The 27,350-nt window shown below is 35.0% G+C and overlaps 2 protein-coding genes across 2 annotated transcripts in view; one reads left to right on the top strand and one right to left on the bottom strand.

Annotated features, from left to right (window-relative positions):
• Positions 1–10,847, top strand: part of INSYN2B (inhibitory synaptic factor family member 2B) — a 130,997-nt gene extending 120,150 nt beyond the window's left edge. The window contains exon 5 of the mRNA XM_003756811.3: positions 7,512–10,847. Within this exon, the coding sequence (XP_003756859.1) occupies positions 7,512–7,698 (187 nt within the window). The 3' untranslated portion in view covers positions 7,699–10,847. The remainder of the gene's footprint in view (positions 1–7,511) is intronic.
• DOCK2 (dedicator of cytokinesis 2) overlaps positions 1–27,350 on the bottom strand; it is a 486,757-nt gene that overhangs the window by 236,177 nt on the left and 223,230 nt on the right. The gene's annotated exons all lie outside the window — the stretch shown is intronic.

The following is a 27,350-nucleotide window of genomic DNA, read 5'->3' as shown; positions in this document are numbered from 1 at the left end:
ATGGTTTACTTGAAGAACTTAAGAGGAACTCAGCAACTTTTTACGCATTCCACTTGTGTGTATGTGAAATGTGTGTGTGTAAGTGTGTATGTCCACATATACATGCATGTACTATATACCCAAGTATTCCCTGAATTTTCAGAGAAATTCCATTCTTCTCATTAACAAGATTCACAACTGTAGAATCATTCTTGACAATTCTCTCTTCCGCACTCTTTATATCTTAATCAGTTGCCAAGTCTTTTATGTGAACTTTACCTTCACAATATAGCTCAAATCTGTCTCCTTATTTCTATCTATTTTCTCCAAGTCTTTATCACCTTTCACTTGGGTTATTACAATAATTTCCTAATTCATCTCTCTGCCTCCACTTTTTCAAGTCTCTGAACCATTCTCCACAAAGCAGCCAAAGTGATTTTCTTAAAGCATAGAAATTCTAGTACTTTGGAAAAAATAAAAAAAAAACCTTCTTCATCTGACTTTTAAAACCCTTCAAAACCTCCCCCCAACCTACCATTCCATGTTTATTATATATATAACAGTTCTACATGCTACATGCTTAATCTTACTGTGACATTCCATCTCCCATGTTTTACACAGGCCGACACTAATGTTGAAATATTTTTCACCATCAATCCCCCCTTACTCCTCACCCAATCTCCTTCAAAGATTAGTTCAAGTGGTAAGAAGTCCATATAGTTAGCCCCTTTCTCCCCAATGCCAAGAGTCTTCCCTCCTCTGAAAAATTTCTTTGTATATATTTTATATGTAATTTTAGAAAATATCTTTTAATTTTTGTTCTCCCTAACTCATGGCCTAGATCTCACCAGTTGTTTTGTGTGTGTGGAGGGGGGTTCAATTTTTTTTTGTCCAACCTTAACTTTATTTTTTTTTAATTTTGTTTTCAACCTATGGAATAAAACAAGTATCTCCATAATATAGTAAAATAAAAAAGATGATTGCACATGAAATTGTAAATCTACTATGTACAACTTGCTATTCCTTTTAAATATATAGTAGTTATCATATAAATTATTTTTCTTTTTTTCCCTTTTTTTTCTTGCTGCTCCTCCCACACTAGAGATGGCTAGCATTAAACACAAATAGGTATACATACATACCCACACACATATATGTATGTAAACATACTTCTATTTATCAGTTTTTTCTCTAGATGCAGATAGTAACTTTCTTCACATGACCTTTATGTTTAATTTGGTGCATATGTAATTTTCATTTATAAGAGTGTATATTCTTTGAGATCAGGGACTATTAAGTTTTGATTTTTTTATTCCCGGTACTTCATACATGATTAACAGGATGAAGTGTTTAATAAATGTGTATTCAATTGCATTAATTTGTAGTATACTTAGGAACCATCCTTTAAGTTCCATTGTATGTAGCAGGATAGCTAAGATTCCAAACTCTCCACTATACCTCTGAGTGAGTCTGTTTTCCAGCCACCATCAATAGTATTTCTTAATTCACTGAAGTCTTCAAAGAAGCACAGAATCTGGAATGGAATCATCTAGCCCCGGGCTTCTTAACTAGCTAGATTTCAGAAGGTCTTTGAATTTTTTTTTAATTATTTTGTTTTAGGATAATTGTTTTCCTCTATAATTCTGTGTTTTATTTTACGCATTTAAAACATTATCCTGAGAAGAGGTCCATAAGCTTCACCCCACTACCAAAAGAGTTCATGACACAAAAAAGGTTAATAATCTCTGCTTTAGTCTAACACCCTAATTCCACAGATTTTATGTCAGGTCTTCCTAAGTAGCCCTAAGATAGAGCCCTGGACCTGGAGTCAGGAAAGTCTAAGTTCAAATCTAGATAGATCTTCACTAGCTGTATAACTGGGCAAGTCATTCTGTCTGCCTCAGTTTCCTAATTGGTAACATGGAAATAATAACAGCATCTCCCTCTCAGAGTTGTTGTAAAAATCAAATGAGATAATATTTGTAAAGCACTTTACAATCCTTAAATGCTATCTAAATGCTAAACTATTATTTTTGTTGCTCATTATCTTTCAGTTTGCCACAAGACCTAGACAAAACTCAACCACTTACTTTAGCAGAGACACCAAAGTCGTGCTTTAGTCTTAGATTGTTACACATAAAAGCTGATTTTAATATGTATGAAGATATCCTCTCAGGGTAATGAAGTCACTTTCAACAGGGTGATCAGGACCCTCAGAGCAGAAGCACAATCCCTCTGCTAGGTTTCTGTATGTATGTTTCCTCTCTCCCTGAGGGATATTATAAGCAGTGATGAAAGCGTATGGCTCAGATTTTTCTATGGATTGTGATATATTGATTATTATAGGATTTTCCTTTTATTGAGATAATTGTGAAATATTGATTATCCTTACTTTTACCTTATTATTAAATACATGTCTTATGTTTAAAAACTTAAAAAAGAAGTACAATCTAAGAATCTGCAGATATCTTTCTGCAATATTTCAGCTCCCAAACCTTTCAAGCTTTATAAATTAAAGATCCTTTGCCAGTAGTTGCCTCAGTCTAGCAGAGGTTGGATGAATAGAGAGAGTCCTGAGTGTAGTCTCCTTATTCCATAAAACTTCAGTATGAGAAACACATGAAAATGAGTCCTTCTTGTAAAAATCAATATGTGTTTCCCTTCAGTACTCCCTCCTCCATAGTGGTTTTTCAAATATACTAATGTGAGGGGGAAAAAAGGAAAACTGATAATTTACCTTTCTGTTAATAAAATTGCCTTGGCCTAAAAAAATTATAATCAATTTCCAAGTGCCATCTATGTTTCTCTATTATCTGTTATTTACCTGGCTTTGAAAAGGAAATTCACTTTCAATGCCTATTAAATTATCAAACTGTTAGAGGGGAGGGGAAACAATGGGGATTAGTGCCCAAAATCATTATTTTATAGTTATTATTTGATTATAAGTTATTGTTATTGTATATTATCCGTGATTAAAATTGGATCCTGCTGTGAAATCCCTTTGCATTACTTAAGGGCCAGTGTTTCCATAGAAACAAAGATTGTATTCTTCCCTAAACTTGCACTGAGGGGATGGCGAGAAGAACATCAGTGATATTCACAGCAGAACAAGAGGAGCAAAATAAAGAGGTAATTCTAGGTGTAGAGGGTTAAGTCACACACAAGAGAAGACCAACGGCATTGGTGGAGAGAGAACCTGGCAGATATATTGTCTTGTTCTGCTAAAGAATGGAGTTGACCTCAATGTAGTGTCTCATTTATGCCATAGAGTATAAAATCAGTTTCTTTTCAGTCCAGGCAGGTGAGATGGAGTAAAGGAAAGCTCAAGATAGTCCCTGGCCCTACTGAGATCCCTAGGGGAAAACAATAATAGCATTTATAGCACATGATTGGTGGGAGGATCAAATAAAATAATATATGCAAAGCACTTTGCAAACTTTAATTCACTAAAAATGTTAGTTATTATTATCATTAGAGCCTTTCAGAATTTATGACCTTGACTATCACCTAATTAAGTGGAGAAGCATTTAGTACAGGCTGTTCCCAAGGAGAGGCAATAAGATACGCTCACATGAACCAGATCCTCTAGGAACTGCCACATAAAGGAACCATCTATACAGCCTGAAGATGAATGAATGGCGTCCTTTTGGTGAATCTTTCGTCTTAATGCCAATTGTTCATCACAGAGGCTTAAACATGGAGGAATATAATGTGCACGTATTGTAAAATAAAGTAGCGTGATACAGATGATAAAGAACCAGCTTTGAGGGCAGGAAGGTCTGTGGCTGACATATGTTAGGCTGTGTGGCTCTGGACAAGTCAGTTAATTTGTCAGGGTCACAGGAAATTCTTTAAGATTATAAGTGAATTGACAACTCCCTGATCTGCATTAATAAATGCAATTAGTTCAGCAAAGATTCCTATATAACATGAGAGAGAGAGAAAGAGAAAGAGAAAGAGAGAGAGAGAGAGAGAGATCAAATAGACAGATAGATAGATGAATGGATAGACAGACTGATGGACAGAGAGATAAATATATAGGTAAGTAGAGAGATCTTCAAGAAAAAAACACTTTTCCAGACACATAAACATTTGCATACATTATACTCACATCTATGTAGAAATATGCATAGATATGTATATATACACATATACATACTTAAGACTAAATATCTACTATAAAACAGGATTTTATATATAGTAAAGGAAACTCTTGTAAAGTAATTCTCTCTCCTTACTTATGTATATTGGATAGGTATTTTATGACTTTTAGACCTAAAGATTTTCCTGTGGTATTGAGAGGTAAAAGGACCTACTCAGGGTCACATGTAAGTATCAAAGGCAGGATTTGAACCTAATGCTTTATAGATTACACCAGGTTGCTTAGAATACTTACATATATACATATATACACAAAACATATGCATATATATGCATGTCTGAAAATATAAAAATACACATTTATAAGTGTGTATCTATATATTGACACATACATTCACATAATATACATGCATTTGGATGGGTAGGAATTGAAATAAAGACCTCTCTGTCTCTTTTATTCTAAATGGCAAGTAATGAGGTACCTCTGATATATGCTTTATACATGTACATGTGTGTACATATACACATTTGCATGTGTCTGTTGTGTATGATGTGTATATATGCATATATTTGTATAATGACATGTGCCTATGGCACTGAACAATTCTCTGAACCCCTCAATGCCCTGAGCTACTATTTAATAGCACAGGTTCCAAAGGGTTCTAAGTTCTTTACCAGGAGCTCACTATACCAGTAAAATCAGAGAGCTATTAAATACATACTCCAAGATATACACATATTCTTTCAATTTACATAAATGAAAATGTGTTTGTGTACAAATACTTATAAGTACATATATATTTACATACATATATATATTTATATATAGTTGTAAGGGGGAAGATATGCCTTAGCACAAATAGAAGTTAGATGTTTTCAGGGATGTCCCAAACTGGGAATATTAGGGAACACTAGCCTAAACACAGACATCCTGGCTTCACCTGGTATTCTTGATGCTTACTTTTCTCTCTAACCCTACCAGAAAAATAGGCAGCAACTCTGGCAGCAGGATTATTTAGGGAGTAAGGGTCTCTCTGAACATGAAAGTTCTCTTTTTCTGACCCATGAATGTTCACACCATTAGAGGGGGTGTGAATGAGACAGATTAACATCTCCCTGATGTAATATTCTTTTCATCAGTTCAGAAAGTTAACAAAAAAAGTGACCCTTCCTCTACTTTCTAAATATTTAAAGTAGAGTGAATGCATACTTGAGGAAGATTGGGATTTAACAGGGAGAACAGAATAGAACCTAAGATCACTTGAGGGCTATAGAGTACATAGTTAAAGTTCAGTGACAGGTAAAGTATTCTTCACTATTTGTATTTTCCTACTAGGGTATGCAATAGCAGTGTCCTCACCCCCTAGGGACTCTTCCTCCTCGCCTAGACTTTAAAATATTTGATATTTGACTGGTTGGATTAAGGAAGGTCATCCTCCACTGTCTACAGCTAAAATAAAAACCAGCCAAATGCTCATTAGAAATCAGCATGGTACAAAAGACAAAGCTGGGACTGGAATTGGAGAGCTCAAGTTCAAATCTCAGCTCTGGTAAATTTCAGCTTTGGCCCATAATGCTTACTTGATTATGGGCAAGTCATTTAACATTCCTGGGACTTACAGAAAATATGGGAAATATGGAAATTGGACTCAGTAATCTCTGAAGTCTCTTCTAACTTTCAAGCTGTGATTCTATGATAGTCCAAAGATAGAGTGTCAAAATGAGTAAACCAAATGCAACATGATATACCAAAAAGGATCATTCCTGAGTCCCTGAAATATGTGTCTATTCCTGGTCTCTTCACATCCAAACCTGTACCTTATGCCTGTGCCTTAATAGGTAAAAAGCCAGTTATGAGAGAAAAGAAGAAAGCCAGAGTGAGGATAATTTGAGTTTTAAAGATGGTTATTTAGAAGTATGAAAGGAAGAAAAGCCCATGGGCTAAAGTGACATTAGTCTAGACACCAAAAATACTTGTCCCTTTGATCTCCTTATGGAGGGAAGTTCTTCCATTTCAGAATGCTAAGTGGCAGACTGCTTTGATGACATTTTATTATTCATGCATGACTAGTGTTAAGATTTTTTTGGTTTGTTTGTTTGTTTTGGCTTTTCTAGCAGCTAGTCCTTGAGTGCTAACTCTGACCTAAAAACTCAGTCTGAGGAGTGGAAATGTGAGGCTGTAGATCAGAATAAACCATGATGACAGCCTCTTTTTAAGTCCCTGGCCATGTGTGAAAACCCTGTCCGATCAATGATGGAGAAAAGAGTATCTGAAAGCATACCATATCACAGAGTAACAAGGGAGGTCTTTCATCTCTTGGCATTTAAAACTCATTAGCAGAGAAAATATGGCATCTCCTCAACACATACCCACAGATTCATCACATAGCCTAGAGAAAACTAACCACTTTCACTGACACCCCTATCTTTGAGACCTACAGGACTAGGACCAGGAACAATTCTAGCTATAAACTTGAGGTCTCCCTGTCCGTTTCTTCATTTTTCTTTTATTCGGAAGCAATGAGGGCTAAGTAACTTGCCCAGGGTCACACAAGTAGTAATGCCTTAAGGCCAGATTTAAACTCAGGTCCTCCTGATTCTAGGGCTGGCATTTTATCCAACTAGGTTCCCCTTTCCTCATTTTTAAAAGACCCTGTTTAGACTAGATGATCTCTAATGTTCTAGATCTACTATCCAACTACCTATTAATTCCTTTTCTACTGTTCCTCTATAGCCATCATCCTACAGAGTTATTATTTTCCTTATCTCTCTCAAAACCCAGCTACATTTTCACTTAAGCTTTTCTCATGCTGTGTGCTTTGATGCTCACCCTATCTACTTTCTATTTATTTTCCTATCCTTCAGTCTAACTTAATTGTCCGCCTCCTCCAAGAAGCTTTCCCTGACTATTCCTTCACACACTGATCTTTCCTTTCCCTGACCTTCTCTATTCTTCCATAATAGACTGTAATTCCTCAAGATCATAAGCCTACAGCTGGAAAAGTCTTCAGAGACCATCTAATCTAATCCCTTCATTTTACAAATAAGGACACTGAAGTTAATTTATTGTCCCAAAGTCATATAGTCAATGAGTATCAGAGGTGAGATTTGAACCTAGATGTTCAGATTCTACAGCAAGGAATTTTTCTATTGTAGTCTCTACCACACATTTTAACAAGCCATCTTATTGTCCTATATTATTAAAATTAGTTCATGAGTATGTGTATGTGTGCATGTATGTATGCATGTATATCCTGATTCTCCAACCAAAAGATCAGCCTTTTGAACATAGAAATGATGTCTTAGAATTATTTTGACTTTCCATGAGCATCTAGCAGAGTCCTAAAAGCCAAGATAAGCCTTGCCTACATGCTAGGGACTGGGTAAAATTTATTACTATTTTCTCTACTTTTGTTTTGTTTTGTTTTCAGTGTAGAATATGATTTCCGACAGCAAGAAGGGAGATTCCATCAAGTTCTAAGTAGTCTGGACCAAGTAGAACCACCACCTGAGACAGCCCTACCACCAAAGCCGCCAGCAGAGCCTCCTGCTCCTGAAAAACAGGACTTACGAAGGAAAACCAAAAAGGTGAAAAAGAAGTGTTTTTGGTGGATCTGAACTTGTTAGAACAATGCACTCCTCAAACTGCCTTCCCAAGGGGGGGAAGCCAAGTGCCCTGACCTCTCCTGCTTGGTAGCCAAACTGCTCAAAAGATCACCAGGATTCTCCCAGGAGATGTGCAGAATCCAGACCTAATCAGAGATGGGGCAGGCAGGTCTCAGCAGGGTTGAGACCAGTCACCCAATGGGACTCAATGGCAGAAGGAGCAGGTCCCACTTGCTAAAGGTTTTATAGATACTCTAATGCCAACTTGCAGAGCTCCTTTTCAAACATATGTGGTTTCATAGGCAAGAAGGTTGCCAGCAGCCATTCATATGCTCTTTCATTACCCCAGCATCCTGCAATGAATCATCCACCGACATCATGAATATAAACTCTCTCAGACCTAGGATCACAGACAGGGAAAGGAAGCAGGTACAGAGACATGAGGGTACTTGAGGATTACTCCTCAGTTGTTCTATGAAAACAAAGAACTCCAATCCACAGTTTTCTGAGACATCAGCAATACTTAAGCACAAAAAGAAATCAAACTGCATGATAGCCCTTATTTGTTGGTACTTTTTCATTCCTTAATTAGAAATTTGAACCCAAATTAATTATTTAACAATTGTATGACATTGAAATGTTATTAGGACTTGAAAAAAGGTCCTAATACTACACACACACACACACACACACACACACACACACACAGAGTAACGTGATCAGTATTATAACTTCTTGCTCATTTTGACATCCAGTGAAATTTAGGTAAATAAGAATGGTATAGGAAGGATAAGAAGAATTTCTGTCATGACATTCATGCTCACATGCCATCTAATTACAGATCCCCAAGATTCCCTTTGACAAGGTAAAGAAAGAAAGATCTGGGCCTGAGATGATCAGGCTATTTATGACATCTCCACCCTTGGAACAACAAGAACAAAAATAAGTTTAGTAAAACCAACCAACATGGTTTTACTATCTTTCTTCCAGTAGAATGTAAGCTCCTTGAGGGCAGAGACTGTTTTGTTTCTGTTTTTGTATCCCTAGCACCTAGCACAGTACCTTGCACATAATAGGTGTTTAATAAATGGCTATTGAATCAAATTGGCTGAGGCCTCAATTAAATCCCCATGAGATTTTTTAAAAAATAATATTTAGTGCCAAAAAATCCAGCTACTCCCATCCATTATTCTCTGGCTGTTTTTGGTTTTTTTGGCTTTTTTTTTTGGTGTTGTCAATTTTATAATACACAGACATCATGTGTTCAGCTATTCTAATAGCCTTACTGGTCATTTCAAATCAGTTTCAGGATCTTGCGATGTATTAATCTTAGGCATATATCTTTACAATGAGCTAGAAATGAGGGCCTTGTGGAATGAAGTTGCAAAATTTGGGATGGAGATAAACATCCTATTTCTACTAAGCTCCTATTTCTTATGAAAATCCATGGCTAATTTTCCCCTAGGCTCTAAACCTGAGAGAACAGTCTAATTTAAATGGTGGACAAAACCTCAAAAAGAATATAATTAGATTTCTGCTGCACATTCATGGGGAGTGAGAGCAAGGTTCAGAAAGTCTGCTGACTAAATTAAACCCAATGCTAGCTTGTTGAGACAGTCATCCTTCAATTCAGGGGAAAAGAAAAGATGCAGACTCAAACTGTATATGGACTATAGAGAGACTATTCAATGATCTGGAGCATTAGCCAATGTAGGGTTCCTCAAAGGTTAATTTCAGAATCATCTGATAGAATTTCTGGGAGAGAACTATCTACTCCTGATTGTACACAGGAAGCACTGGCCCAATCTCAAATCAAGGCCTCTTGAGAAAACTTCACCAACAGTGTCACCTTCCCACATCACAGCAGTGCAGTCAGCAGAGCCATTTCAGTGGAAGAAGGAAATTTTCATAAAAGTTATCAGAGTTGCTGAAGCTGCTTCTGTTTTGTTTCTAGGGTAGTGTCTAAATTCACACAAAGAGACCCTAATAAGGCCTAGAATAAACAAATAAAACCAATGAAAGTTATAAAAAAATATACTTATCATATAATCTCTTCCTGAAGCCACATTTAAATACAGCAATAGCTAAATGCCATAGATACTCATGCATCTCTGTATATGCATCCAATTCTCAAATGCTCTCATCTATGAAAAAGATCAATAATACGGATAATCTAAAACAATATTAATCAAAAATTCAATTATACTTGGTTTGGAGATTTTTTTGTAGTACATATACCATCTTAATTATTCTTTGGTTAAGTTATTTTTTTAATGATGTCTTTTTTAACTGAACACATACCAACTATGTTTCAGGAAGGTATCCCAGGACTAAGCTGAATAATTTAAGGACACTAACCTGGGAGTCGACCTTTCTATATGGATAACAAATACTCATAGAAAAGATAGCTTATGGTATAATAATACTATTATACATCTGCAGCTACACAAGTCCACAAAGACCCATATATGTGCTCTATTAAAGGAGTTCAAGTAGCCTCACCAGCACATAAGGGGATAAGGACTAGGTTCTGAAAACAAGCAAAAATAAATTGAACAGAAAAAGCTAGCAATTGTTCTGTACCAAAGCACAGACCAGGTGCTCGTAGGACCTGGTTCTGGAATAAGAGAAGTGTTGATTTCTCAGTTTATCAAAATCACTGAAATGAGAAAAGCCCTGTCACAGTTTCCCTTTCCAACTAGTAAAATGGTTTCTGAATTATTCAAAACTCCCTTTAAAACAGTAAAAACAAAAACAATAACAACAACACAGAGAAAACAACTCCTACTCATCTCCTCACAGGAAGACAGACCTTCTCCATTGTATAATAATGTATAGCATCTGCCATCATGATTTTACTGAAATACTACACTTGAAGTTACTCTGTTATATAGAGAAAGATCCATCTGGCAAAAAAATTCTTTTGTTCAACAGGAGGAAACATGGATTGACACCAACACATTCTACATTGCAGGAGTTTCTACAGCTACTTTCTCTGTAGTAGAATATAAAAGATTATTCACCATACTTGGTACTTAAAGGTAGCTGCTCTATAAAGCATCTTCTTTAAAATGATGTACTAATGTAATGTTTTGTAAATTTCTAAATGGTTTTAAATGGGATATTATCTTTTTTCAATAAACTTACGTATTTTTCTTAGGTTTTAAGACTCATTTACTAGCTCTGAATAGCTTTATCCAGTCTATAAAATGTATACATTGGGAAGAGAAAAAGTTCAACTCTCAATACTGGCATTCAAGTCCCTCCACAGATCTGGCTCTAACCTTCCTTCTCAACCTTCATCTATTCTGTGTTTCAGTTGAACTGAATTGATCTGTCCCTTGTCCTTGCCCTGTCTTCTCTCATCTCTATACCTCTGTTCAGGTCATCCACCATACCAGGAATGAAACCAGCTAGGATTTTACCTGCTGAAATCCCTCCTTTATTTTAAAATCCAACTCAAAAGCTAACTTGCTCATAAAATCTTCCCTGACCCACCATACTAAACCTACCCCCAAATGAAAGAGATCTCTCCCTCTCGAAAATCTCTTAGGACTTTGCCTGGATTTCTTGTGTGTGTTTATCTCACTGACCTTTATAGCACAGTGGCAAATCCCTAAGAGATTCCATAAGAACAGAATGTGCATCTTATGTGTCCTCAGTCCCCTTGTACAGAGGAAGAACTTTAAACATGTATGTTGAATTGACAAACAAGGACACTGGTGCCATGTACTCACTACTCATTGACCTGAGAAGTTTCAAAGAGAATGGCATGACTGTACTCATTCTGGACAAGTTTCTGAATTGCCATAGTGACCCCAAAGGTCCTCATGGTAGCAAGGGAGAGAATATCAGCAGCTAAAGTTCTGCATGGAACCTAAGTTCTGATAAAGACATGGAATAATCTTTGAAATGGGTGGATCTGGGTCCAAGTTATAGAATTTCCTCAAGGAAAACTACATGAGTGATAAGAAATCACACGTTGCCATTTCAATAGTGCTACCATAGAAGCAATCCTAGGACCAGTTAGATCCATCGTGGGGTAGTAATTTGAGTGCTAGATTTGAAATTGGGAAGATCTGAACATGAATCCAGCCTTTATCATCTACTACATGTGTGATCCCTTGAATGTCACTTACCTTCTCTGGCCCTTTGTTTCCTTATCCAAATGGGTCCAAAAGCCTGGGCCATCTCAAAAATTAGTCATTATTATGCCAAATGAAATAAAATGGGTTGCTCAGATCGCATAGCTAGTTATGGTGGAATGAAGTCTAGAGCTCCTATTATTGATCTAAGAAAAATCTGGGAGGTTGATTGTTCAGTCATATCTGATTCTTTGTCACCCCATTTGGGGTTTTCTTGGTAAACATACTGGAATGGATTGCTATTTCCTTCTCCAACTCATTTTACAACTAAGGCAACTGAGGCATTAGGATTAAGTGACTTGCCCAGGGTCATACAGCTAGGAAGTGAATGAGGCCACATTTGAACTTAGCATATTGTATATTTGTTCCCTCTCACTTCAGTACCTGAATAGGGTGGATTTTAGCTTTGAGAACTTTTCTGCACAGCTTCAAGCTCAGCCAGGCTGCTGTGACCCAGTATTAAACAAGGTCCATTCTGAAGTCTTCCAAACACAGTGTTCATCCTTCTATAAGCAGAAAGAATAATGGATCTTACACTTAGCACTGGTTGGGACCTAATCCGACCTCTTCATTTTACAGATGAGGAAACTGAGGCTTGAAACCTTAAATGAATTCGAAGACAGCCTGCCTCTCCCACTACCAAACTCGGTCTATGCCACTGTCAGTGGGAAATGTGGGGCTTGGTTTCCAAATAACATTTTTGTCCAATCCGGCATGACTCTGGGCAAAGTTACAATTTTTTTTTTTCATTGACAACATTTATCTTGCCATTCATCTAACCTGGTAGTGTTCTTGCTACTCTTCTATCTTTGTACACAAGACAGTCAGAACCTGGGAGACCACCTTCCCCTTCTGATACATTTATCATTAGCATTGATGGTCCCAAATGAAACTCATTTCAGGACAACTGATTGACATAATTAAATCCCAAGGTACTTTGCAAATTTCACTAAGATATCACCTCATTACATACCAAAAAAAAAAAACCATGAGTTTTGAAATTAAAGCAGATTATTAACTTTTATCCCTTATGTTTTTCATTAAAGTGACAATGTTTATTATATGAAACATGGTTTATTTCCAATGAAATGCTATTTAAATGAAACTAAAAGTCCATTTTCTAAAGAGGCTTTTTGAGGACTTTCAGAGGAAAGCCTTATTTTGGCTTAAACAAAATTGAAATGAAAAGGTAAAGCAATCATACCAAACTATTACCTGATCTGAAACAAATAAAAGCATATATTATTGAAGAAGTATAAGAAACAGCTTCTATAACATCTTGGGGTCTTTAAATACACTATGTTAAATCACATCCCATCAAAATCCAGCTTTCCTCATAGAGAAAACAGTTTTTAATGACAATTAAATGTCAAGACCTCCATTCTACATTTAAATTTGGCTTTATCAATAGCACAGGCATTTCAGGGATAGGGAAGATATGGTCACAGTGACACTGAAACTTCTTAACTATCAAATGGGATGAGTCATTTGGGCAGTTTATTTAAACAGTTATATACTACTGCTTAGCACTTCCATGGAGTTCAATGAGACCCTTCATCAAGGATGGCTCCTTAACCAGAAATAATATACTGGATGAAGAAAAAAAGATAAAAAGATGAATTTTCTTAAGGAGTAAATGAAAACCTTTTGCTGCTGGCAAAGAAATAGAGGAAGAGAAAAACTTTATATTTACAATTATCTGATGTATATTCTTTTTAGGAATCTTTCTCAGCCTCATCTTCAACAATCCTGGGCCTCCTTAATGCTAGTATCTTCCCTCTGAGAATATTTCCAACTTATTTGTATATAAATTATTTGTACACAGTGGTTTGCATTTCACCTCTTTCATTAGACTGTGAGCTCCTTGAGAGTTAGAGACCTCCCCGCCTTTTTATTTTGCTTTTCACTGAATCTCAGAACTCAGCACAATCTTTAGCACATAATAGTAATCACTTTATATAATACTTGTTGACTTGTCATCAAATTCCTTCAAGTCTTGCCTGATTCCTCCAAGCAGAATTCTTAGTCATCTTCCTCTTACTTTATGTCCTAAATATCTTTGCAGTTTGTACTTCATGATCTGCTCTTCTCTTTTTTCCCCAGTTGTCTATCTTTTGTTAACCTGTGTTGGTAGTTATGTGTGGTAAAAGGAAGCATTTTCACTTAATTTCTGCACCTTCCACAATAAATCTTAGAATATCATACATGATAGAGTACTCAGACTCACAGCTGAATGGGGCCTTGATATCTTCTTATCCAAAGCCTTGAATTTATTCAAGGGATAATAAGGAAAAACATGCTCTAAGAAAGAAGATGAATTTCTTAGGATCACACAGATAACAATAGTCCAAGTTCAGACTCTTTCTACTACACTACATTTCCTTAAAAGATCACAAAATCTTTGAATTTAGAGTTGGAAGGAAAGTGGGTATCCATTTCCAACCTGTACCTGAAAAAAAATCTCTACTACAATACATTCAACAAGGCTCATCTGTTACTTCCTTGAAGATCTCCACTATGTGGGGAAGAGGCAATACTCTTCAGTTTGAGCATTCCCCTTTCCCGAGAAAATAAAGATGATAATCATAAAATACCTGTTTTATTCCACGTGCTTCTCTTCTAAGGCTTAAAATCCTAAACACTCACAATTTGAACAAGAAATTCAAACTACCCAGTTCTTCCTTTTTTTCAGATCTAAGAAGATGACAATACATATTTAGCAAAAGGGGACAGAAGGGAAAAATAAAAACAAAATAAAATATGAAAAATATTCAGTATTGGAGATAGACCAAAGCTTCCCCAAAAAGATGTTTGGAGATCAAAGGCTGCTTAGAAGATATTAAGAGTTAGAAAGGACTTAAAAAATGAACCTACTTCAGATCCTCCTCTTTATAGAGGAAAAGAATTGATCAGAGTTAAGAATTTTTTTCCCAAAAGTAAAATTATGAAACTTTGAGAAACAGTATAAAATAGAATAAGATAAATAAGTGAAAACATTCAGAATACACAGGGTTAGTAAAGAGAAGCCAGGAAAATGGGCAGAAACCAACAAGAATCCTAGGGGGAAAATGATATAGTTGCTCCTAGCTCATCTCATGATGAGCTTATGAGCAATACTGATAAGTAATAATAAAGAAATCTCTATGGAAATTTATGTGTTTCTAAGGGTATTCTATGGGAATCTCTGTGAAAATCTAAAGAACTCTAAGGCTACTCTATGGGAGTAACACGACTGAAAGATTGCAGAACTTGGAGTCAGGAGAGTAAAGATCTCATTCTCTCTCTTTTACAAGAACTATGCAAGAGACCTTAGTCAAGTCATATATCTTTTCCAGATCTCATTTTCCTCCTCTCCTCACAAAGTGAAGAGGTTTAGTGATCTCCAAAGCTCCTTTTAGCTAGAAAGGTCTATGACTCTATTCTATAGCTCTAAGTGAATAAAAATTCTATAACCTGTTCTATCAATACCATAAAGATGAAGGAGCATCCTATTAGGATCTTTATGGCACTGTTAAGATAGCTGGTATTGTCAAGGCCACCCAAAGTCATTATGGGACATGATGGTCTGTTATAGATACTAAGAGGCTCTTCCACTGTCAAACAAACTGATATTAAAAGACAGGCTTTATAGGGACAAAGCACTACCAGAGGCTACAATGCCCAAGGGATTCAGCTGACACCAATAGTCTCCTAAAAGGGTAGGATGAAAGAAGAAATTACCTTTAGACTAGAAAAAAGCAAATTGCTTGCCTATGCTTGTCCACAGGACAATTAATTTAGAACAAGGAGAAAAGATCATTAATTTGGAACAAAATCAGGGTTTGTTTATTCTAATCTCCTCATTTTATAGGTTATAAAACTAAGACCCAGAGACATGAAAAGACATATTCAAGATCACAAAGGGAGTAAGCTGCAGAGTTCAATTCAACTTGCTTTCACTTCAATATACATTTGCTAAGTATCTCCTCTGATTTTGCAAAGGCAAAAAAGAAATAATCCCTGGCTCCAAAGTGCATATACTATACTGGGAGGAGGGTAGGGAGGAATGGGGGCACAACTAATACATAAAGAAATATAAAATACATACAAGCAAATTTTAAGATGGAGAGAATGCTAATAATTGGGAGGAGTAGAGGAAAATGAGAGGAAGGTTTTATTCAGAGAACAGCATCTAACCTTGGCTTATAAGAACGTAGGGAAGAATTGAGATCTAAACCCGGATTTTCTGACTCCAAATCTAATTGCATTTCTACCACACTATTGTTAGGCACTCCATGTAAACTATAGGCATAAGAAATGGAACCAGATTAAAGCAGTTCCGTGGCCAAATATCAGAAGAGGCATTGTATAATACATTCCCTGGTTATTCCTAATGGGAAAAACAATATAAATAAAATAATAAAAGGGCTGAAGATTGAATTCTGACTCTAGTAGACACTTGACTTAAGTTGAATCATTTAAACTGTGAATCTGTTTCCTTATTTTGAAAATAAATGTATCACTACTTTCATTACATTCATTCATGGTTTGTTATGAGGAAGTCATTTTAGGAATGATAAAATGCTAGATATATATTATTATTGTTAGTGGATTATAGAGCTTTATTTGAATATCCTAGGATGACAAAGCTGATTAGCAGTGATTGTAACTTGCTTTAAACAGAAACTCCTTGGATTTGTGTTACTCTTTTTTGTTTCCTCCACAGGATCTAGTCCATTATATTGCACATGATAGGAGCTCAATAAATATTTGTTGAATTGATCTAAAAGGGAAAATATCCCCTGAAGTGATGTCAGAAACAAAAACAGTTTAAGGAAGAGATCCTTGTTTGGTGATAGAAGTAAAAAGACCTAGGATCCAATCCTGACTCTGTCATCATTTTTAACATATGATAGAGTCATATGAATATAGAATTAAGAATTCAAGGGGACATCAAAGATCATCTTGCCCAACCCCTACTCATGTCATGGAATCAACTCACTTCTTGGCAAAAGTGCCTCTTTGTAGAAAAGAAATAACATTTACCTTATTAACCCCATAGATAAGGTAGATATGGTATTATGTTTATTAATGCATTATGTCTTTTATATTCAAATGCCCTAATATTCTCCTCTGTGGAAACTTATAACAATAATGATGATGATAGCAAAAACCTGATAAAGCAAAATCATCTGAGATAGTGACCAAAAATGACAGAGTATTTATCATTCAAAACCAGGAATTAAGCTGGTGTCTCTGAATTTAATTGTTTTTATGTTTTGATAACTATGTTTCAATATGATCAGTTTCCTAAGTATTTTGCATGCATTTAAATGCATGCATTCAGTGAAGGTCCATAGGCTTTACCAGACTGCCAACTGATCCATGATACACATGCAAAAGATTAAAAATCTATATTCCAGATCTATTGTCCACCATTTCTTTACCAATAGGAAGAAATGTGTTTCAATTATCTCAAAATAATATTGATTATTGTATTTGAGCTGAGTCTTATTTTTAATATGTAATTTCATTTGCATCATTATAGTCATTTTATTTATAAAACTACTAGTTCCATTTTCTTCTTTTGAATCAGTTCACACAGGATTTCCCATTGTTTTCTAGTTTATCATATTTCCTGTTCTTTATGGAATAATAATATTCTATTACATTCATATAACACAACAGAGCTGATCTCCAAACAATGGATATCTATTGTTTCTAGATTTACATTGTTGTTTGTTTGGGGTTTTTTTGAGTGATGCTATAAATACATTCCTAAATATGGACCCTTTTTTCCCCTGTCATGGACATTAGCATATATGAAATTGCTATATTAAAGGATATTAACAGAATAGTTAAATCAATTCATAACTTCTGCAGTAGCATATTGGTGTTTTCCTGCAATTCTTTCAACACTGACCTATTTTGATCTTTTATTATCTTTGTTTCATAGGTGGGAGGTGAAACCTCAGAGCTGTTCTAATTTGCATTTCACTTATCATTAGTAATCTAGAACATTTTCATGTTTCTTAATTGTGTTTTTCTTTAAAAATTATTTTGGCTCAGATCCTCTGACCACATATATTGTAGAATAGATCTTAGTCTTATCAATTTGTGTTAATTCCTTACATATTAAAGTGGTAAGCTTTTTATCCAAGACACTTGATACAAAGATCATTTTCCAAATGACTAGCTTCTCTTCTGATTGTACATTCAGTGACTTTGCTTTTTGTAAATGTTTTTAAATAATTTTATATATAATTGAAATTGCCTATTTTTGTCTTTTGTAATTTTCTCTGTCTCTAGTCTGGTTAAAACTTCTCTGACTATCCTCTACCTTATTTCCAACTATGTTTGCAAAAAGTGCCTCCCTCTATTCTCTGTTTTTTTTAAATGATGGATCCTTTTATATTGGGCTCAATTGTGTGTGTGTGTGTGTGTGTGTGTGTTTGTGTGTGTGTGTGTGTTGTGTAAAAGAAATATATATCAGAAAGGTTCTCTGTTAAATAATGTAAGATGCGGATATAAAACTATTTTCTCTCAACTTTTCTAGATTTTTTTTTTCTTTTTGGCTTGAGCAGTTCCAATCAATCCTTCCCCCAGTATATTATGTTCTGGTATTTACTGAACATTGCCCCACTATGTTCATTTGTTTCTTGGTCTTACTTATTTAAGACTGACCTACTGCTATATTTTTTAAACCAGATAAAAATAGTTTTGTTGGAGATTTCTTTATAATAATGTTTGAGAACTGGGAATACTTATCCTCATATAATCTAAAATTATTTTCCTTGAAATTCTCAACTTTTTGTTTTTTTCTAAATGAATTTTATTTTTGCTCAATGTTATAAAATAACCCCTTGGTAGTTTGATATATGATTAAGTTTATAAGTTAATTTATATAGTTTTTTTTTTTTTGAGAAGCAGCATAGTGTAATGGTTAGAGTTGTGACTTCAAAATCAGGAAGCTACAAGTCACACCTCTGATACATGCTAATTTTGTGTCCCTAGACAAGTAGTAATTTAAACTCTTCTGACTTGGCAACTCTCTAAGATTAAAATTTGTAGGAAAGCTAGGAATATCTACTAGTGAGATAATAAGGATAATTTCCTCATTGTTAGTGCCCTAACCCATGCCCAATAAAAGCATTTTTACTACATTGGGGAGGTACACCCAAAGACATAGGGTTCTTTCCATTTTGCCATTATTTCAACAAAAAATGTTTTATAATTTTTGTTAGTTTTTGTTTTTGTAGTTGCACTTTATAAGTCCTACAATTGCTTTAGTAAGGTAACTACCACTCATATTATATATTTGTGTAGTTATTGTCAATGAATTTCTCTTTTTATCAATTCCTTAGGACTTTGTCAAGATGTAGGTGCTTTTATGGATTTATTTTGTATGCTGATATTTAGTAGAAGCTATTGATTGTCTCAATTTCTTCACTGATATTCTAGGGGTTTCTGAGTAAAACATTATATTGTCTTCAAAGAGAAATAATTTTGCCTCCTCTTTTACCTTTAATTTCCCTCTAATTTGTATTTTGTGGCTGTAGCCACCAGTTTTAGATATATCAGTTGGAGAGAAGAAGCATTCTTTTATTTTTGCCCATGAATCTACTGGGGAAATTATTTAACATTTCTTCATTAGAAATAGTGCTTTCTTGATTTTTAAATATATACTTTTATCACATTAAAGAAAGGTTCTTCTATGTCTATGGATTTGGAAGGGAATAAGAAGGGGTAAGAGGATTAAGATAAAAGATCATTATTTTTAAGGATTTTTTCTGTCTATTGATTTAATGTTATAAATTTTTATTGTTTGTATGATTAATGATGATAACTATTTCTTAGTATCTAACCACTCTTCTTGGTATAAATTCAATTTTGCTATAGTGATTCATTTTTTATTATATTACTGTCATCTCTTTAGTAAAAATATATTTAAAAATTTTTACAACAGTATTGATTATTAATATTTGATATATAGTTTTTTTTCCTCTGCTTTATCCTTTTCTTGGTTTGTTCATTAGGACCATAAAAGTAGTTTGATCAAACTTTGTTTTGAGAAACTATTTTGTAGCAGAGGAGTTCACTATTCTTTAAATATCTGTGAAAGTTAATGTATAAATCAATTTGGATCAGGTTTTATCCTGTCTCCTGTCCTCAGGTCATTTCATGTTTTGCTTGATTTCTCTAAGACTGAGTTATTTAAGATCTCTATTCTTTAAAACAAATCATGTTTTCTAATTATCTTTACTATTATTAGTATCCAAACTAATTCTTTCTTTTATTTATCTTTTGAAAAGTTTCATCATCAATTTTACTCATTTCTCCTTTAATTTTCAAGACTCCTATTTACTTTTGTGGGGACTGTTAACTTGTTGATTTTCTGGTTGTTTTATTTTCCTATTCAATAAATTAATCTCTTATTCTTCTCTTTTATTAACAAATATTTTCAGGTATATAAATTTTGGTTTGGTATATTGCTAGCCACTTTGCTAGCCACTTAGTCATCATCACATGGTATCAATACAAAAACTGGTCATGTAGTAGGGTGTAAATGAGTTATGCATCTTTTATAGACTATAGCATAAAGGCCCATTAGCCTTCAGTGGCAGATACCCTTGGGAACAATGACTTTCTTTACTTTGGGATAAATAGTCTTGAGAAGCATGATGCCTGCCCAATAAAGTGTTTGCACCTAGACAGAACCTATGATGAGGTTTCCATTGTATATTTTATATCTTTACCCCTGGAAAAACACACTATAGTTCCATCAGAGAAGTGGTGGGATGATAGAGATCAGATTTCAAGTTGGATAAGACTAAAGGCCAGAGAATCCAGTTCCTTCGTTTTGCAGAAGAGATACTGACAGCATACAGATTTAAATAACTTGCCCAGGGACTATACAACTAATAAGTGTGTGACAATGGATTTTAATCCAGCTGTGTCTAACTTCATATTCTGTGGTTCCCCATTTTCAGTCTCATTCTTTCTTGCCCCTCCAAGGGTTTCAGTGTTGTCACAAAGTGAGTCAGGGAGTTGAAAAGAACAAAAAGGGCCCACAATCTCTCCTTCTACATTTAGACTCAGTGGGTACATCCCTCTTAAGGAAGATATGGAAAGGCAACAAGAATAGACATGTGAAGCTGAAAGGCAGGTGCCAGAATGGGAGATTGCCTTCTACAAAAAAAAAGGGCTCCTATTGTTATATAGTACTATTTTACTGTAGCAATGAGCATGTGTGAAATTGTTTCCTTTATCTTCTTCTTGATGTTCATATTACTTCATTTGTACATTTTTTGATGTTCTAAGGGTAGAAATGGATTTAGAGTCTCCCTCATTAACTGTTATAAGGGAAAGAAAAAGTACATGTGGAAATGTTTTATTGAATTCCTAAGAAAGGTTGTATAAATGAAAAAAATAGCTAAACTTGGAATCAGATTCAAATCATGGCTCTAAATTATATAAGCTCAGGTAAGTTAGTTAAACATACTGGGTCATAGTTTCCTCATCCATAAAATGAGAAAGAGGTCTAGATGATTTTTTAAATCTATTCCGCCTCTGAACTTATGATCCTGCTTATAATTGTTATTTACTTTTTAAAGGAAAAGCCCTATAGTTCCTTAGTAAGTATTTACTTACTGATAAGTAGATTATTACCACAACTGCATCTCAGCCTCAGATCAGACCAGAGGCCTAAGGAGGAGCAACCCTGAATTAGGTACATTGGACTCTTTAGTCCTGACTGTCAGCTGTTCTATGGGCTTCAGAGCCCAAAAAGGTGGGAATTTATGTCAAAGCATGACTTCATGGGATTACTTTCTTTCACATCACAGTTCCCAGGGGATGGGTTGGTGGAGTTTCTGGATCACAAAATCCACAATATTCACTAACCAGATACTCCAACAGTTTCCCTTTCTTCTCCCACAAATCCCCCCCTCAGTGATTTTGTTAGCCAGTTCAATCCCAGGACTACAACCAGAAGGAATGATGTTTCTATCATATGATATTTCCTTCCTGTCTGGGTTCCAGGGCCTGTAACAAACATATGGTACGCTGTCTGTCTCTCATGGGATTTCTTCACAGCCCAGCTGAGACAACAGCTTAATTTTACTTCACAAATCCATTGAATAGTATAAATCAGGGACATACAAGAGACTATGAAACATAAATAAAAACTGGTGATGAAGGCAAGAGAAGTTTTTGGGGGTGGGCAGCTCCAGTTTGCAGGCGACACAAGAGGATTAGGACTCAAAGATCTCTGGAAATTACTAAATAGAATAAAAGCAAGTAATCTGCCTTTGACTACTCATGGAAACGAACACATCATATTGCAGGGTAGCTATATGTCCATTGTTCAGCCCCTTTCATACATAACAGAATGCCATACCTGTTTTTTTTCATTCATCATTGCATCTTGGTGTGATGCTTGGCATTTATAAAGCTCTTTACCACATGGTTCAAACCTATGTTTCCAGCCTTATTCTATATCACTGCCTTTCAGCTATTCTAGAATTCAGTCAAGCTGGACTCCTTGTTATTTTTCATGTGTGACATCCTGTCTTCTTTCCCCATCTTTTTGCATAGACTGACATGTGGAATGATATACTTCCTCACAATCCCCCACCCAACCTCTTGAATCTTTAGATTTCTTTGAAGTGTTTCTCAAATGCCACTTTCTACAGGAGATTTTTCCTATACCCTCAAGTTGGTAGTGACTCCCCACAATATTATCTTATACTGTCATGGAAATATACCAAGATTTGGCAACAAATTGAATGTGTGGGGTAACAAAGAATGAAGAGGTAAAGATGGCAATTAAGTTGTGAACTTGAGTGATGAGAATGATGATGGTACTCAATAGTAATATGAAGTTTTGAAACAGGGGTTGGTCTGAGGGGGGAAACCTTGAATTAGCTGCAACCCATCTATATCTGCTTATTCTCTGTGATTTATTCTTTTCAACTCTAAATAAAGGTGGCATTCTCATTCATTAGTCACTTCCCTGGAGCACAAAGATGACCTTCCCTTGGTTGCTTCTTACAATCATCAGGTGATCTGGGGAGTAGGAAGTGAGTACATATGAGTATATATGATGTGAGATGAATTTTCCCAATGCCACCTACACTGCTGTTTCTGTGAATGCCAGGAGGAGTCCATACCCAACTCAAAAAGGAGTAAGAAGGGGAGGAACTTGCAGAGTAGAGGGATAGAGTAAGGGCATTTAGGGAAATAAGATTAGCTATTAGTGTGTTGCACAAAAGTGTTAAGAATGACAATCACAAGGAGGATAGGATATAACCCACCTTCTCATCCTGAATGGTTGATTATATATCCCTTAAGGTCAGTTCATTGTCCCTCCGAGTAGCCCTGATTCCCATTTTTGGATATCATTGTTCTAAATTAATGGTAATTCTAAATTTCTAACATAGTCCTCATCCTCTTGAGGCAATACATTGTATTGAATAGTGCTGTGGACTAGAAGTCAGGAGAGCTAGATTTGAATCCTGACTCTTGATATTTGCTTCTTGTAGATCTATTAGACAAGTTATTTCATATTTGAGATTCTGAGTTTCTTCATCTATAAAATGAGAATAAAAATAATGGTGCCATCTACCTCACAGATACAATAGAAATATAAACTAATATTGTTTTCAAGAAAGTTTGGTATAGTAGAAAGTACATGGGACTGAGAAGCAGGAGAACTGGATTCCGAGTTCTCCTACTAACTAGTTGTATGATCTTAGAAATGTCACTGTCTATTCTGAGCCTCTAATTTCCCATTTATAAAATGATATGAATAGATGAAATGACTTCTAAGATCTCTTCCTGCTCTAATAATGAATGTTCAATGCCTTTACTTATAGAATAACTCAAGGACAACTAAAATGTCTGCCTCATACTATAAGTGCCAACAAAGAGGATAGGAGATACAGCTGAATCTGAGTTTTAAGAACATACTTAAAATTATTGGCTTAAAATTAGATCTGTCCAGACCTACTATATAATAGACAAAATGTGCTGGAAGACAAAGATATTATCATTAGGATTCACTGCAATTCTAGTCCTTTAGAGTAACGATATTTTACAGTACTGGTTATGGTAAACTTGGTATTTTTCTCTTTTCCAATCCCCTGAGTCTATATGTATGCAGCTTACATAATAACAATGATAGTAGGCCATAAAGTCAAAATAAGTCTTTGTTGCCAGAGCTCATGATCACTTCCTGGCCCTAGAATTCAAAAGCTATGTTATTAAGACATATGAAAAACCAATCACCATCATCATCACCATTATCGTCAACATTTATAATGGATGATTAAATTCCTATCTATATCTAGTAAAGGTGTGTTTAAGAGGCAGCAGATGGCAAGGGAGAATTTTGTGTGTTTGTATTCCTTGTTTGTATCTATGTTTTTGTGTATATATTGTTTTGTGTATGTGTGTGTTGTAATTATTAATTTTTATTTATATGTGTGGTAGTACTATCATTTTTAGGTTTTAGCTGCATTATATCATTTCTGCTAAAATTCTATTTTCTCCTTTTTAAATAAATATTTTATTGGTATGCACTATGCACATTTTTAGATCACTGTTACTTTTCAATGACCAGGCCTGCCCCCTCCATACAATATAATCTTTTGGAAAATTGGGTCATTAAAGGTATGGGATTATTAAAGTCATCTTTACTGGTTCTTCATAAGCTATATAATAAACCCAAATTTTTCAACATGGCATTCAGGGCTCTTTACAATATGGTTCTAACCTACTTTTCTAGACTTCTTTTCCATAACTCTCCATTAAAAACCTTAAATCCTAATAAATATGGGTTTCTCAATCTTTTTTGAATAACCCCTTTATTTTCTTACCTCTGTACATATACTTAAGATTTTTCCTTTGCTTGAAATTCCCTCTCTACACTCATTTAATATATAAATCCTGACCTTCTCCAAGACAGCTCAAATATTCCTCTACAAAAATTTACTTGAAAGAGGATCAGTCTTATAGTCAGAAAACCTGAATTCAGATGCTGACTCTAACTTTTACTGGATATGTGACTGAACAAGGAATTTCATTTCTTTATGCCTCAGTTTCCTCATCTTTAAAATCAGCAAAATAATATTTGCAATTCCTACCTCATGAGGTTATGATAAAGAAGGTGCAGGCAAACATCAAAACATTTCAAAACTGTTATTTGTTAGTATCATCCAAGCAGATGTAATCTCCTCTTTTAAATCCCCAGTTATTTCTGTGTCTGTGTTATCTCCACAGCTAGAAAGTGAATTTCTGGAGGGTAGCTATGTTGCTTTATTGCTCTTTGCCTTCCCTCAGCACCTTGGATAGGGCCTGGCACATTAGTAAGAGCTTAATGACCATCTGATGAATTGCTATTGAATGTGGACTTCACCTTGAGTTTTTATCAGAAAGCACTGCATGGAGTGTGTCAGAGAATTATTGTTTCCAATCTTTTTTACCCTAAGAACAGGAAGTGAAGTCAGAGCTTCTGTATGAATGGTTTGGCAGTCCTGATTACCTCCAATGGTTCAAACCTTTTCTGGAATCTTCAGCATTACTGGGCGCTGAAGCAGCAGGGGACTAAGCTTATTTCAACTTTCTTCTCTTAACAAACTGCTATGAATTGCTATAGCAGGCACAATGCCATCTGCATTTACCTTTTTTTAATCACACAATGGAACACTCTGTGCAAAATTGGGGGTAATTAAAAGCAAAATATATCACCCAGAGGCTTATTTTTACCACCAAAAATAAAAGCTAGGTCCCATTTTGAGCCAGAATGACTTGATCCTTCCAAAAACCTCCTGCAAAATAAATACCGTGTTTATTCTATGGATCCTGCTCAGGCAGGTTGCTGTTACATAATCACCATGGGACTATTGTCTAGAACTGAACTGTCTTCATGATAGAAAGCAAGAATTAGGGGAACTTCAAATTTTTGTGGACTAAATATCACCAAATTTTTATTATTTCATTTTTATTATTTTTATTATTCATGATCCAAAAATGAGGAGACACAATGGTGGGGAAGTAAGTAATATATGCTATGATACCCCTAGTATAATTTTCAAGAAGGTCTAGAAAATTTCCTTCATAATGTATCTATCCTCAGCCTCAGTTTCTTCATCTGCAGAATAGTAACCATAATATGTATATTCTCTACTTTGCAGCAATTTTGTAGGGGGAAAATTTTTTTATAAACCTTTAAATGCTATAGAAACAGGAATTGTTGGTTTTATTGTTGCTAATGAAGCAAGGTGAAGAACATGAAAGAAAAGAAAGGTGATCCATAAGGTGGAACATAGGGTCTGAATAATGATACTTAGAATTATGCAATATTAAAGTTTAAAGGAGACTTCAAAATACATAAAGTACAACCCTTCCTCTCCCGCTTTTTTAGATAAGGAAATTGAATACCAAAGGAATAAATTGTCTTGCTCAAAGTTACAAAGCTAAGATCATATCTGAGGTTAAAATCCAGTTCTGCTAAAAAAAAAAAAAAAAGAAAGAAAGAAAGAAAGAAAAGAAAAGAAAAAAGAAAAAATTTCCATGCTATTCTAATTATACCCATGCTGATTGCTAAACAATAGCTTTATATATATCTGTCATTCAATTAGTATTTTTAAGTACCTACTATGTGTCAGTCACTTTGCTAAGTGCTGGGGATACAAAAAAAAAAGGCAAAAAAAAAAAAAAAAAGCCCTTGCTTTCAAAGAGCTCACAATGTGTATCATTGAACTTGGCAGGTGAGGCTGATGGGAAAGAGGTTGAGAAAGAACAGCACCAGTAATATGAGAGCTCCATAGGAAAGCTACTTGTGATTCCTCTATCACCATCAAAAATTCACGGTGCAGGAAGGCAATCTCCAGAAAAATTAGCACTGGTTATTTCCAGCAAAATGATAATTACAACACACAGTAGGAAACAAGGGAACACCAATCTTGGTGTTGTAACTCATGTAATTCTAATGCCTAACATTTATTTTATAATAATGTTTCCACTCTTAAAGATGTAATGAAAATGTCACAATTTATCCTGGAGAATATCAGAACCAAGCAGATATCCACCAGAAGACATAATCAAATCCTTCTGAGCTTTTCAGAACATTAGGCTTGTCCAGTATTTGCTATAAATATTGATTGTGTAATATTTCTGAGTAATGGGAAATAGCTAATAAAATCACACCTGGAAAATTAAAAGTGATCTCAGAATTAAGGTTTTTCCTCCCCTTCCAATTTCAATTCAAAATTAAATTGGGATATTTCATACTGAAAGTGACCTCTGACTCCACAGTAATTAACTTCCCACCATTATTTCCTTTTATATGGTGAAGATATTTCTGTTCTAAGAACTACTGGAAAGTTTTTTTTTTCTTTCATAGATGAAACTCCAGGTTATAATAAAGATGCATCTACCCTGCTCCAATTCCTGTTAGAATGTTTAGCTATACCACATTCAAGAGGCAAAGACATTGATAGTATATCATAGGAAAGAGGGCCTCTATAACATTTCTGA

The sequence above is a fragment of the Sarcophilus harrisii genome, chromosome 2 (genome assembly GCF_902635505.1).
Source record: "Sarcophilus harrisii chromosome 2, mSarHar1.11, whole genome shotgun sequence".
NCBI lineage: Eukaryota > Metazoa > Chordata > Mammalia > Dasyuromorphia > Dasyuridae > Sarcophilus > Sarcophilus harrisii.
Note: the sequence above shows the minus strand (reverse complement) of the source record. Positions and strands in the feature narration are given on the sequence as shown.